Genomic DNA, 15,202 nt, shown 5'->3' with positions numbered 1-15,202 from the left:
AGTGTTAGGTAAGGGGTATGGGTGGGTTGCGCTTCGGCGGGTCGGTGTGGACTTGTTGGGCCGAAGGGCCTGTTTCCACACTGTAAGTAATCTAATCTAAAACAAGAAGTTAATCATTGAAGTTTTTATAATTTTTTGTAATTCATTAATGGGATGTCATTTATTGCCCATTCCTAATTTCCAGGAGGGCATTTTAAGATGGCAGAATTCAGTTTTTAAAGAAATATTAGATGGTTCCTTCATCTGACCTTAGATGTAACTTTTTTACTGTGCAGGTGACGAAGCCCAAGGCTTAAGTGATTCAGAGTCATCATCAGACATTGAGTCTATAGATATCCACAAATTGAGAAATGGATTCATAGGGCCTCTGACTGAAGAAAATGAGGACATTGAGAACTCGGAAAGTGAGGCTACAGACAGTGACTGCTTACGGGAGAATATCCAGGAAGAGACCAGTTGCAGCACAGGGGATATATCTGATCTGAATGATGAAGCAACAAGTCAGGGAGGAGACTTTTGTGATAGAAGCTGTTCTGCTGACTCTATGGACGAACTGCAAATGGAGACTTCAGCTCCACACTCACATGGTGAGATTTCTGAAGATGATGACAAAGATTCTAACACTGAAGAGAGTGATGGTGAGCCAGTTACAAAGAAGCACTGTACCATGGAATTGAAAGACAGTTATGAACAACCTTCAGCAGACTCCTTAGCCTCTACTCCGACCCTTTCTAAATGCTTTGCACGTTTTACAAAGGTGGTTTGCTCTATTCCTGACCTCAGCCAAAGTGAGAACCCATGCACTGCAGAAGTTTGCAACCAGTGCACCAGGAACGAGGGTGACAGTTATGCAGAAGGGGACAAGTCTTGGAATTTGACAAGTCATGGCCTGCTCACTGAGTTACCACCTGCTATTGATGGGGACTTATCCAGTGAGGTCCTCACTATCCCGATTCTGGCTCCTCCCCCTGACTTTCAGGACAGCAGCTCTGCTAACGAATTTTTCAATGCAGCTGAAAAGGTTACTCATGCGGAAGGTTCAGGTGACATCAAATTCAATGGAACTGAAGCAGGTAGGTCTGACAGATGACAATCAGGTTTCCACTTGCTTCCATTTACCCCATACAACAAATTAAATGAAATCCAAAATATATTTGAACACATTTTCAAACATACTTAAGAATGATGAACAATTAAAATATATTCTGTGTTTATTTTAATTCACTTATTACATGTTATCAATGTACCTTTATATACCTGACTAGTGATGACACATGAGGAACAGGTACTGAGTTCCAGTGATGTGAAGAATCTGAATTAAACAGGCAATGATGAAATTATTGACATCCCCACAAGTTAAAAATTGCATCTTCAGATATAAATTCAATTTAGTCCCATTGTTGAGCTCATTTGAAAAAGTCAATTTTAAGTAATTGACATATCTGAGAATTACAAAGCTTCTAATCTCGAGACAATTAATCCCTGGTAAAGTCATTCAGTTTCTAAAGAAATAAACAGATAAAGCAATTTAAGAAAATTATACTTCACTAAAAATAGAAGAATTCACGAAAAAATTTTTCTCCAAATTAAAACTTTTTACCCTTGGTATGCCTTTGATCATTTTCCAGACCAGTTTAGTGAAATCCTGGTCACTATTATGGAAATACTTTCCTGCTGATATTTTTTGAATCTGCCCTGCTTAGTTTCCAAAACCAAAATCCAGAACAGCCCTTGATCATCACAAAAGGGGATAAGAACAATGTTCCCTAATGGAGAGCCATTGGTGGTGGGAAAGTTTTTCGAAATGATAATCTGGCTCAGAATTAACAGTACTAGGATAAGTGTGAGTTATGTAAAGCAAGCATCAATTTAGAGCATAGAGAAATACAGCACGGAAACAGACTGTTCAATCCAACTTGTCCATGCCAACCAGCTATCCTAAATTAATCTAGTCCCATTTGCCAGTACTTGGCCCATATCCCTCTAAACCCTTTTTATTCATATACCAATCCAAATGCCTTACAATTGTACCAGCACTTCCTCTGGCAGCTTATTCCATAAACACACCACCCTCTGCGTGACAAAATTGCCCAGTAGGTCCCTTTTACATCTTTCCCCTCTCACCTTAAGCCTCTGCCTTCTAGTTTGGACTCTACAACCCTGGGGAAAATTCTTGTCTGTTTACCTATCCATGCCCACCATGATTTTATAAACTTTGATAACATTACCCTCAGTCTCTAATGCTCCAGAGAAAATAGCCCCAGTCTATTCAGTATGTTTAAAGGCAGATAATTTTTACATAACTTGTATAAGAGGGAATAAAGAGGATTGTTGAGGGTAATGCAGTTAATGTAATGTATATAAAGTGTTTGATAAGGTATCCTGATCCCTGATGAAGGGCTTATGTCCGAAATGTCGAATTTCCTGTTCCTTGGATGCTGCTTGACCTGCTGTGCTTTTCCAGCAACACATTTTCAGGTTTGATAAGGTATCCCAAAGTAGGTTTGCTGTCAAATTTGAAAACCTTGGAATACATAAAAATGAAATGTCTGAGGGACTCTAAATGGGTAGCAGTAATTACTTTTTTTGGACTGGAGGGAGAAAGTGATCACTGCTGTTTCCCATGGTTAAAAAATAGGATCACTGTTTTTCTTGATAAATTTTAGACTTCAGTGTAAGCTTTAAGAGGATATGAAATGGCTGTGAAATGGACAGACATGTGGCAGATGACATGTAATGGATTTAATATTTTTATATGGTGAGTGTGTTCGATCCAGAACATGTTACCTGAAGGTGTGGTGGAAATAGATGTAATCATGGCTTTCAAGAGACAAAGGGTGCAGGAAAGATTAATAAGATTGGTTTCAGGTATAAGGGATTCAAATTTGATCAGCAGGGTTGTACAAGTGAGTCTGTTCACCTTCGAGAAGTGATGTTGAAAGGAAGAGCGATCTAGACAGGGCAGATACAAAAAAATCAGAGGAGGAATGGAGAACCTGAGGACTCGAATTTAAAATGACTGGTGAAGTAACAAAAGAGAACATGGAAAACCTTAATATGCAGTTGGTGGTGGTGGAGGAAGATTCAGTCATGTCTTTGAAAAGAGAGTTGATAGTAAAAGTTAAAAATCACACAACAGTGTGTTAAAGTCCAACAGGTTTATTTGGAAGCACTAGCTTTTGGAATGCTGCTCCTTCATCAGATGGTTCATCACAATCACCTGATGAAGGAGCGTCGCTCCGAAAGCTAGTGCTTCCAATTAAACCTGTTGGACTATAACCTGGTGTTGTGTGATTTTTAACTTTGTACACCCCAGTCCAACACTGGCACCTCCACATCATTGATAGTAAAAAGGTGACCAATGGTAGTAGTTGATCAGTGAATGGGATAAGGTTATAAGGTTGTAAAGAATAGTTGAAAGGCTGAGAGTTGGGAGTGTTTAGATAAAACACTGGGTGATAAAAGGCCAGGCGAGAAGTGTAAAAAGAATTGGAGAATGAACTAACCAGGAATTTAAAAGAAAATCTGAAAAATTTTTAAATTTGTGAAGAAAGGAAGAGGGTGGCTAAAATAAATGTTGGTCCCTTGGAGGAAGAGACAGGAGAAATTATTATTTGTACCCATCTTCACAGTAGACTACACAAATACATAAGAGAACTGTTGATTAATCAAGGAGCTAACAAGGGTGAGGAATGGAAAAGTGATTAATATTAGTGGAGGAAATGAATGAGAGAAACTACAGAGACTAAAAGCTAACAAATCCTAAACTCTCTTGATCTACATCCTGGGATTTCAAAAGAGGTAGCTATAGAGATAGTGGGTGCAAAAGTTATGATTTTGCAAAATTCCATTTTAAAAACACCAGTCCAGCATATTAGAAGTAGGCAAATGTAACATTGCTCTTCAAGAAAGAAGGGAGAGGGAGAACAGAGTAGTTATCCTGACAACAGTTGCTGGGAAAATGTTGGAAACTATCATTAAGGAAGTCTTAATAATGCATTTAGAACAATATAAAAGGATAAGACAGCACCAACATGGTTTTATGAAAAGGAAATGGTTTAATTAATTTATTAAAGCTTCTTGAGGATGTGATTACTGCTGTCCATTTTATTCTTGATTGAGTGACAGGAAACAGAGTAATGGCTGGTGGATATTTTTCATCTAGAGTGAGGTTTGCAATAGTGCTCCCCTTTGGTTGACACTGGGGATTTTTGTTGCAGGAGATATTTTCAAAGCTTGCAGATGTCACAAAATTCAGAAGAATTATAAATGTAAGAAGACAGTTCAGAAAACATTGACAACTTAGTGACGTGGGCATTTAGAGCAGATAAATTCAATGTAGAAAGGTGTGGGTGGTGCAGTTTGGTAGGAAAGAAATGGGCAGACAATATAAGATCTCCTTCCTATCGGAAAGATATGGTGAAACTTGAAAAGGTTCAGAAATGATTTACAAGAATGTTGCCAGGGTTGGAGATTTTGAGCTATAGGGAGAGGCTGAATAGGCTGGTGCTGTTTTCCCTGGAGCAGCGGAGGCTGAGGAGTGACCTTATAGAGGTTTACAAAATCATGAGAGGCATGATAGGATAAATAGACAAAGTTTTTTCCCTGGTGGGGGAGTCCAGAACTAGAGGGCATAGGTTTAGGATGAGAGGGGAAAGATATAAAAGAGACCTAAGGGACAACTTTTTCATGCAGAGGGTGGTACATGTATGGAATGAACTGCCAGAGGAAGTAGTGGAAAAATTGTGTTGGGATATCTGGTCGGCATGGACGAGTTGGACCAAAGGTTTGTTTCCTTGCTGTACATCTCTATGACTGTGATTCTATAAGAGATACGATTTTTAATGTCTGCAGGAGCAGAAAGAACCAGTTGTTTGTCTGCATAATTCATTAATGGTGCCATGACAAGTAGAAAGAGCTGTTTATGAAGTATGCAGTAATCGGGTCTTCATTAATAAGGACATAGGGGTCAAGAGCAGGGAGGCTATTCTGAACCTATACAGAATACTGGTTATATCTCATTTGGAGGATGGCATACAGTTCTGGGTGCCACACTTTTAGAAGGATATGAATGCATTGGACAGAGTACAGAAAGGCCTATGAGAATAGTTTCAGCGATGAGAAATTTCAGCTGTGAAGATCGATCCGAGAGGTTGAGACTATTTTGCTGGAGAGGAGAAGGCTGTTGGGAGATTTGATAGAAGTTTTGGAAATTGTGAGTGGTGTGTACAGAATAGACAGGGAGAAACTTGTGCCTGTTCTTAAAGGGATTGAGAACCAGAGGGTACACCTTTAAGGCATTTTGCAAAAAAAACAAATGCAAAGTGAGAAAAATGAAATTCATGCAGCACATAGTTAGGATCTGGAATGCACTGCCTGGAAGTGTGATGGAGGGAAGGTGAATTAAAATGTTCGAGAGGGCATTGAACAATTATTTAAATTGAAAACAAATGTGCGGCATTGTGGAGAATAGGCAGGAGTCTGACACTAGGATAAAAAAGCTTAGACATCCAGTGCAGACTCAATGGGCCAATTGGGTATCCATCTGTACCATGACAATTCTGTGATTCCGTGTGGATGAGAAATTATTCACTTTGATAGTAAGAATGGCAAAGTAAATCTATAAAATGTTTGAATATTCGTGTATAGAGAGACTTGAGTGTACTGGTGCATGGAACTCAGAAAGTTATCATGCAGGTACAGCAACAATTAAAGTAAAGGCTCTTTTACTTTTTTGTAAGGTGATGGGAGTATAAGGATAAGGAAACAGAGGAGCATAAAGGGATTTTATAAATATGTTAAGGACAAAGGGTAACTGGGGAGAGAATAGGATCTCTCAAAGATCAGCAAGGCAGCCCTATGTGTGGAACCACAGGAGATGGGGGGGACACTAAGTGAGTATTTTGCATCAGTGTTTACTGTGGAGAAGGACATGGAAGATATAGAATGTGGGGAAATAGGTGGTGACATCTTGAAAAAAACATCCATTGTACATAGGAGGAGGTGCTGAATGTCTTAAATGCATAAAAGTGGCTAAGTCCCCAGAACCTGATCAGGTGTACCCTCGACCGCTGGAAAGCTAGGGAAGTGATTGCTGGGCCTCTTGCTGAGATATTTGTATCATCGATAGTCACAAGTGAGGTGCCGGAAGACTGAAGGTTGGCAAACGTGGCGCCACTGTTTAAGAAGGGCGGTAAGGACAAGCCAGGGAACTATAGACCAGTAAGCCTGACCTCAGTGGTGGGCAAGTTGTTGGAGAGAATCCTGAGGGACAGGATTTACATGCATTTGGAAAGGCAAGGACTGATTAGGGAAAGTCAATATGGCTTTGTGTGTGGGAAATCATGTCTCACAAACTTGATTGAGTTTTTTGAAGAAGTAACAAAGAGGATTGATAAGGGCAGAGTGGTAGATGTGATCTATATGGACCTCAGTAAGGCATTCAACAACGTTCCCAATGGAGACTGGTTAGCAAGGTTTAATCTCACGGAATACAGGGAGAATTAGATACAGAACTGGCTCAAAGTAGAAAACAAGAGGGTGGTGGTGGAGAGTTGTTTTTCAGACTGGAGGTCTGTGACCAGTGGAGTGCCACAAGGACTGGTGCAAACTACATGATCATAAACAAGGCAGCATATGAAGTGCAAAACATGTAAGACAGCACAGTAATTCCTGACACTTCAAGACAATAGTGTAATAAAAATGTAAAATAACCATTTGCAAGTAACTTCCATCTATCAGATCTTTAAAATTAAAATTAATACATCCCGGCATCATGTTTGAATATATTAGTGTCTCTAATTTGGATGTTCGTAATTCGGGGACCTCCCTTCCACCTCCCCCCTCCCTCCCCCCACACACAGTGTAATAAAAGAATGATAATTAAGAAAACATTGTTCTAGCATTGTTCATGAAGAGCAGGCAGTTGAATGTTGTGACTGGTAATGTTGATATTGGTAATTGAATATATTTTTTCAAGAATTGTGTGTTTGCAGGCTGATTGAAGCTCCTTTGTCCTGATTTCTTTTTTAAGCAGTTTGCAGCAGAGAGGGATCTCTGTTTCAATGTTCGGTTAGCTGACTTGGAGCATTTCGAGTAAGAAAATTCCTTTACAAGCAACAAGGGTGACAATGGCATAGTTCTTCAGTTGTGACCCTCATAGCCCAGTATGCCTGAATTCTGGTCCACAGAAAGGCCTTCAGTACCACTAGTCCACTATTGTAGAGTTCAAACTGGCTACTTCATTCCTGTCCTTGTACATTATTTTCAGGGAGAAATACAAAACGTGTCTGTAATTTGCATGAGTGACTTGGTTTTGAGCAGGAGCTCATCGGCTCCTCCCATTATCGTCGTACTCACAAAAGATCACAGTTCAGTCTGTTCTTTTACTCCTTTCGCTGTCCTATCCCATCAATCCCACACTAAATCTTAGTCAGTTAATCTTTACATTTATATCTGCTGTCATTTTATCTCAGTAATTGTAGTCTTTTTAAAAAACACAGATTTTGGAAATAAGGACTAAAAATGTCCCCAGTATTGTTGATATTCTGAGCTGTGGTCTTGACAGACACTTATCCTTCTGGAAATCGAAATACAATACATTCATCAGTTCCCTTTTATCCATGGGACATGTTCCTTCCTCAAAGAACTCTAATAGATTGGTTAAATGTGATTTCCCATTCACAAAACCACGTTGATGCTACCTGATTATTGAGAGTTTATCCAAGTGGCCTGTTATAACTTCTTTATAACTTCTGACATTTTCCCTGATGTTAAGCCTGTCATTCCCTGCTTCCTGCTCTCCTCCCATTTTGAGTAAAGAAATTACAATTAACTGTCTTCCAGTTTAATAGAATTTTTCCTGAATCTCATGAAATATAGATAATTAAAACTAAGGCAACAACTATCTCACTGTGTGTTGGAGGGGTGGGGTGGAAGGGAGGTCCCCGAATTACGAACATCCAAATTAGAGAGTCTAATGTATTCAAACATGATGCCGGGATGTATTAATTTTAATTTTAAAGATCTGATAGATGGAAGTTACTTACAAATGGTTATTTTACATTTTCCTGCATCGCACTCTGACTAGTCATTTCTTTTAATATTCTTGAATAAAGTCCATCAGGACCTGGGCACATGATGGAGGGCTTATGCCCAAAACGTCGATTCTCCTGCTCCTCGGATGCTGCCTGACCTGCTGTACTTTTCCAGCACTACATCCTCGACTCTGATCTCCAGCATCTGCAGTCCCTCCTTTCTCCTAGATCTACAACTGTCCAAATTGTGAAGGAGGGAGTCGGCCATCATGAATCACAGCAACATTCTAACAAAGCTTGACCTGTTGAACCTAAGCAGAGCAAGCAGAAGTGCCATTTCCTTGTGACATTAGTGGTTGGCTCCTAACTGCAACATAGCTTTCATTGAAAAAATAGAAATGACATGTTGTTGAGCAGCTGAAATTGTCATTAACCGTGTAACATTCCTTGTTGCCAAGCAGCCAAACCCTAGTTCAGTCTACTGTCTCAAAGAGAGCTGAACCGGTAGACTATGTAGGAAGATAGTGTTGTAACTATTGTCAGGATAGTGGACATTTAGCAGCATGATATTCTAGGTATGGTTGCAGAACAAGGGTACATTTGTGATTTTGGTATATCGTCCCATTGAGGCACAATACTGGCAAGGGCACAAGCATTTAACCAATGAATCCTTGTTCCATTGAAAAATCCACTTATAAAAATTCACCCTAATGTGCCCCTAGAATCACTGGAATAAATCATTTCAAGGGGCAACTCTAGTACAAAAAATACATTTGATACGCTGATCATAAAATAGAAAGGAAGATAGAAACTTGAGGTTTTGCTCCTTATCCATTATTCAATTCATTTTATTTAAGATAGGGCAGTTCTTCTTTGTATAGCTCTATTGGTATATTCAAGAATTTATTTCAATACAGGTTGAAAATCAATTAACAATAGAGGCCAGTGATTACATGTATATGCTAAGAGTCATATAGATGAAAATTAAACTGCTCTGTTAACTAGCAGAATAGTCACTGTTGTTTGATGTTTGGAGAAAGGATAAACAATATGTCAACAAATTAAATATTTTCTTTTGTTTTCTTGGTAGAGTTGGAGTCTGCTAAAGTTAAGGGGATTGAAGCAAAACAAAATGTGCAGATAAGTCCAAGTCTTTATGACACAGGACTGGACATCAAATCTGTTGAATGCATCAAAGGTAAACCAGAAGAAATAAAATACACAACCACAGGAAAAAGACATTTTGCATCTGATGACGTATATGATGTAAAAGCTGTTCAATTGCAGCGTCATTCAAACAAACATGGAGATCGTATGCGTTGTAATGAAAAGAAACATGTAAAGACAAAAATGCATCGATGGAATACTCTTTCTTCTTTGACAAGTATCGAAAATGAACCTGCTTTGTTGGAAACTAAGCCTATTGGTTCATTAACATCCATTTCCACCTGTGCCAATAAAAAGGTCCAATCAGATTTAATGGAAATGGAGCCAGATACCATGGAAACAAAGTCAGTCACAGAAACAATACCAGTCATTACTCCAGTTTCAGTCAGACGTTACCCATGTGATTCTGGCATGAGAGAGGAATGTGCTTCTCATACAAAGACTAAAGCAGGAGAAAAATTAAACATTTCTCTTAAAGCTCAGCTGCCTGGAGGTGACTGCACCAATGTGGAGGAGTGTTCAAGTCCTTCAGGAGTAATTCTAGAGCTTGCTCATGCATACTCACAGAATCTAACAGAAGATAAGATGCATAATGTTACCACTGTGTCTTGCACTGATGAACAACAAACCATGTACACAATTAGCATGAAAGACAAAGGGCAAGGTGAAGCAATTGTCAAAAACAACACAGTCCTAGAAATGGGAGATGAACATGCTCAGTAGATGAACAAGAATCAAAGTGGAACTGCATTCAGGCAAACTTTATATCAAGTAAACTCCAAGGAAAATATGTTCATCTCTGAAGAAGTGGTTAAAAATAGTCAAAGAAAATGATGATGGCAGTATAACTTCATGGATGTATTCTGTGGTGTCTACAGAAGATCTGACAGCACTGACAGAAAACTCAGTTCTGGAAGAGGAAATCTCCAGCAGGAGGAACTCATCTAAGACAGACAAAAAAAGCAAAGTTGCTTACTCCCTTGACATATCCAGTTTACGTCTGAATTTAAACCGAGTCTCCTTTAAGACATTCGGCATGTTTAAACATTTAAAATCACCACACTTAGAACCAAAGATTGAAACTTGTGCAGTGAGGTCTCTTAACATTTCTGAGTGCAACACGGAGCCTGCAGAAGACAGCTCGAAAGATGACTTATCAAAAACAGAACAGATCTCTAACCAGACTGAGGCAAGTATAACTGAGATCAGTACATCGATAATTTGCCCTCAAGATAGAAACCTTCCTCAGGAAATATCTTCACTGACAAATACACCAAGGCAGCTTTATGAAGTAGACAACTCAACCATTCAGGAATCTGCAACTGCTACTCAGCAAAATGAATGTCCCTCCACCAAACTGAGCTGTCTCCAACAAATAAAAAATAAACACAGTTTGAATGTTGACTCCAGAGTTCAAGCTATCCTCACAACTGACGTGGATAAGGAAATAGATGAACAGCTCCCAATGAGTGATAAGGACACGTGTAGCTGTCAGATAGTATATGGGAATCGTTTTCGAGCACAGGGTACTGATGTTAATGACGAAAGCAAAGATTTAGCATATTCCATATGGCAGTGTTCACCAAAGACCACCCCACCTGATTCAGAAAACCACCTCTCTCAATACCTCACCACATTTACTGGGCAAAGTGAGAAATTCATGCTTACCAGTTGCTCCTTTGATTTTCCTAAAACTGATCTTGCACCAAAGCTTGAAGGCTCCATTCTGTCACAATTCAAGACTGAAAGATATAGCATGCCGAATGGGTTCCATCTGATACGGAACGATATCATGGAGCTACTCAATGTGCTGAAAGAATTCCCCAGAGAAAGTCATATTGAGGAAGAATGTGCAATACTTACTTCATCAATAAAGGAGAAATTATATATTGAAAGTGGAAAACTGACGTCTGCTTGCCAGAAGGGCATTAAAGTAGACCAGGCTCCTGTGGAGATGCTCCTGGGAGTTTCTGAAAGTTTCCAGGCCCTCATACAGCTAACAGCAACATGTCTCCAGTTCACGACCTGCATGCATTGCGCAGAACGTCATGCCGAAGTGGTCAATAACTTAAAAGAGATTTCTTTGACTTATAAAACCTTTGTGAAAATCTCTCAGGATGCATGCAGCAGGAAGTGTGATGACTTAAGCATGAAACTCCTGGCTCAGCAGTGTAATGCACTGACTGCTGATGTTTTCTGCCAGACGCAGTCATTCAAATAATATACCCCTGAAACAGAAAACAGTGTTTGTAAAGTTTGGGCCATGAGAGAATATTATTAGAACAATTTAAAGAAAGATGTAGAATTGTGTGACAAGTACATGATATGCACTAAACTCATCCCCTGGAAAAACATGTGCACTACAATATGACACTTTGATTGGCATTGGCCATATGACTAATAACAATCAGAACTGATGCAAGACATGTCCTGTTTCTATGGTAATGTAGTACTCTGCTGATTCTTCAGACTTCATATAGACAGCATTTTAAAGCTGCCCTTTCAAACTGAAACTGAGGTCTGAATTCATTCCATTGACTGTTGGGAATCTGAAGGTTTCAGGGGCTTCCCATCGTGTTTCCAGAGGACCAGGCCATGCTACAAAATTTCATATAATTTGATATGAGTTGATACCAAATAAGCAGTCTCCTCCAGAGAGCTCTCGAAATGAAAATATTATGTCTGCCCACGTGTGTCTGTGCATGAGTGCATTTGTGTATGCGTGCAGGGTGTGTGTGTGTGTGTGTGTGTGTGTGTGTGTGTGTGTGTGTGTGTGTGTGTGTGTGTGTGTGTATATATATGCATGTGTGTGTGTGTGCTGAGGTAAGAAGGTGCTGCCTTGAGACTGTAGATAAAGTAGGCAGTGAAAAGTAATAGAAATATAAGAATTTTCCTTTAGCATCTATCTCACGTTCTGTTGTTTGATATTAGCATTAGATACTTTAAGCTGTAGAATGTTTCAGTCTTTGAATTTGACATTGTTTGTTGCAATAGAAAATATATGGTATTAAAGAATCTTATTTCCACATTACAGTGTTAAACAGTGATCATTGGATTTTCTCAGGATGGCGGGAGGCAGGTTGCAGTATCTATCACTTGCTGGGTTTACAAGAAAGGCATTCTTAGTTAGTTGATATATTTGTGTAATTTCTATCTGAATCGACAGAGGCTAGGATTTTAGGATACAGAGCTTAAATGGGCAATGCTGCAAAAGATCATTAATTCTCTCAGTGGTTTATAACAACAGAAAAACTTAAATTATCACCTCACCAATTCTTTTGACATGCCAATGCTGATTATATCAAGATAGAAGCCATTGTTTGTGACATACAAGGCTGTAAAAATTCTAAGTTTCTTTGTAATTATACATGTGGTCTGGGACTAACTCCTTGATGCACAGCACCGAAAGAGCTCTTGAACACAATTATGTTATACTGAGGCTAACAATTTGCCCATCATTGAAACTAAGGTATTGAAAATTGTCACTTGCAATTTTGGGTCTACAGTTTCCCTACAATTATCAGTCCCTGGATGGGGAGTGTTGGTTTAAGGAATCACCTTTGTGATAATGGATGCCCAAGACAGCTTTTAATCAGAAAATTTTCCTTGTTTTTTCTTTTAATGGTTCAAAACTCAAACAACCTTGAATAAAAAAGCAACAAAGACTATACTTTCACAGAAGCACATTGTTGTATGTACAGAGAAAGTCATACTTTCAAACATTTTATTTTCTCTTTCAGCTATAATTCACATAAACTGATCTTTGCTCCTAAGCTGGAGAGTTGCATAATCCAAGAACTAACAGTGTCCTACTCGCAGTCAATTCCTCACTAATCATTGATGGTCAATTTCCATGGGTTTGGGAAGAGGAGAGTCTCAACATGTGGTTAAAAAGCCATATTCATTCCAGAAAATGACTGAAAACATTGTTTCTACTATTTGAGGATTTCTGTAGGGATATTTACAGACCACATTGACATTGATATTTACAGGAAACACGTATGATGATCGCCTGCATAAGTGACGTGATTAGCTCATGCTATTACAGTAGCAAGAAATTTCACCACGGGTGATTTAAAACGCAACTTGGTCTTTATAATCTAACAAGAGTGGGGGAATTCAAAAGGTGAGAGGAGAAAGATTTAAAAGGGACTTGAGGGTCATATGTAGAATGTACTGCCAGAGGAAGTGGTAGATACAGGCACAGTTACAAAATTGAAACAACATTGGACATACACATGATTGAGGGATAGGGGCCAAACACAGGCAAGTGGCACTAGTTTAGTTTGAGAAACTTGGTTGGCATGAATGATTTGTACCAAAAGGTCTGTTTCCATGCTAAATGATTTTATGACTCTAAATTAACATGTATTTATTATTATTAAAAAGAACTGTGATTTTAGGCATAATCTATGGGGACCACAGACATGTCTGTCTGTTGCAGAGTTCCGTGTGGTTATACGATTTGAAGGATACTTGTCTGCATTAAGCATAGCAAAGCAAAAATTCAACCCTTTATGTGCAGGATTTGAATGTCCATTGTTCATTTTATTCTACCCCAGATACTAGTCATCCAGCCCAGTAAGCAAATCAACCCTCAGAGAGAGATATAAAGCACATCAATAAGATCATTATAAGGGACAAGGAATAATCCTTTTAGCTTATGATATTGATTAGTATGAATTCATACTAAGTCTTATTCACAGACTTCTACATAAAGTTAGTGAAATTACAGCTGGAAATGACAATGGCCACACCTTTGAAATAAACTTACACATATCCTGAAGAAGGGCTTATGCCCGAAACGTCGAATCTCCTGTTCCTTGGATGCTGCCTGACCTGCTGTGCTTTTCTAGCAACACATTTTCAGCTTTAAAATGTGTTACCAATGATCAAAGATTACTTGTATATTGCAGGAAACAAACTCCTGCTGTTGGCATCACCTTGCATCGCAAACCAACCATCCAGCCAACTGAGCTAAACTGACCCCCAATTCATATCATGCAGGACTATACATTAACACTGTCAATTATTCTTAGCTTCTCTTTTTGTGAATTGCGCATGGTAAGGAGGTAGCTATTTGTAACTTTGTCACCGTGTTGGCATTTAATGTGCACTATAGCTTTCTTACAAGCATTGTCATTAATGCAGTGTTTGTACAATCTATATATCCACTTTTAGTTTTGATTGCTTCTTTCGTTCATTTTGCCTTACCACTTGCAAAGAATTCTGGGGCCGCTGAGCACTCTCAAAACTCTGCCTTTTTCAGCAGCAGATTAACTGTAGCGGATAAAATTGGATCTTTGGAAAAAGATGGTCTGAGCAATGCATGAGTATGTGGTTGAAAGCTCTTCTTGGGGTCAAATATGAGGTCAAAGTTGCAAACAATCTGTTTTGGTCTCAAATAGTTGCTAGAGAGAAAGAGGGAGAGAGATGAACCATAGCTAGTGAACAGAGTTTGGAATGGCATATCAGTTTTCTCAATATTTAACTAGCGAAAATTTCTGCTCTTGAAAATCAGAGTCAAAAAGTGTGGTGCTGGAAAAACACAGTCAGGCAGTATCTGAGAAGCAGGGGAAATGACATTTTAGGCAAAAGCCCTTCATTAGGATGCCGCCTGACAGACTGTGCTTTTTCTGCTCCACACTCTTTGACTCTGATCACCAGCATCTGCAGTCCTCACTTTCTCCCAATCTTGAAAGTCAGACAGATCATTAATTAGCAACAGTGCAGCTGTCAAGAGAGATTGTGGTTAGGTAGAGTTAAGTGTTGACAATATATCTTTTTTATAATAATGTGGTTAAGAAGCAGCATATCAATGTGAAACAGGAGGACACCTAGGATAGATTCTTGGGGGCATGAAAGATATTGACATGAGCACTGATAGCATGGATCTGTTTCTTTGGAGGACTTGACTATTATTCTTAAAAACGTATGACCGAGGCCAAATACAACAACATAGTGTTTTTCCACAAACCCATGCTCTGTAAGAATATCTA

At 39.0% G+C, this 15,202-nt stretch overlaps 1 protein-coding gene across 1 annotated transcript in view; it reads left to right on the top strand.

The window, feature by feature from the left end:
* Positions 1–11,424, top strand: part of LOC132820307 (FERM and PDZ domain-containing protein 1-like) — a 55,731-nt gene extending 44,307 nt beyond the window's left edge. Inside the window, exons 14-16 of the mRNA XM_060832331.1 lie at positions 276–1,073; positions 9,127–9,234; positions 10,082–11,424. Of these exons, the coding sequence (XP_060688314.1) occupies positions 276–1,073; positions 9,127–9,234; positions 10,082–11,424 (2,249 nt within the window). The remainder of the gene's footprint in view (positions 1–275; positions 1,074–9,126; positions 9,235–10,081) is intronic.
* Positions 11,425–15,202: the final 3,778 nt, after the last annotated feature.

Source organism: Hemiscyllium ocellatum, chromosome 11, assembly GCF_020745735.1.
Source record: "Hemiscyllium ocellatum isolate sHemOce1 chromosome 11, sHemOce1.pat.X.cur, whole genome shotgun sequence".
NCBI classification, from domain to species: Eukaryota; Metazoa; Chordata; class Chondrichthyes; order Orectolobiformes; family Hemiscylliidae; genus Hemiscyllium; species Hemiscyllium ocellatum.
The sequence above is the reverse complement of the archived record's forward strand: the minus strand, read 5'-3'. Positions and strand labels throughout refer to the sequence as shown.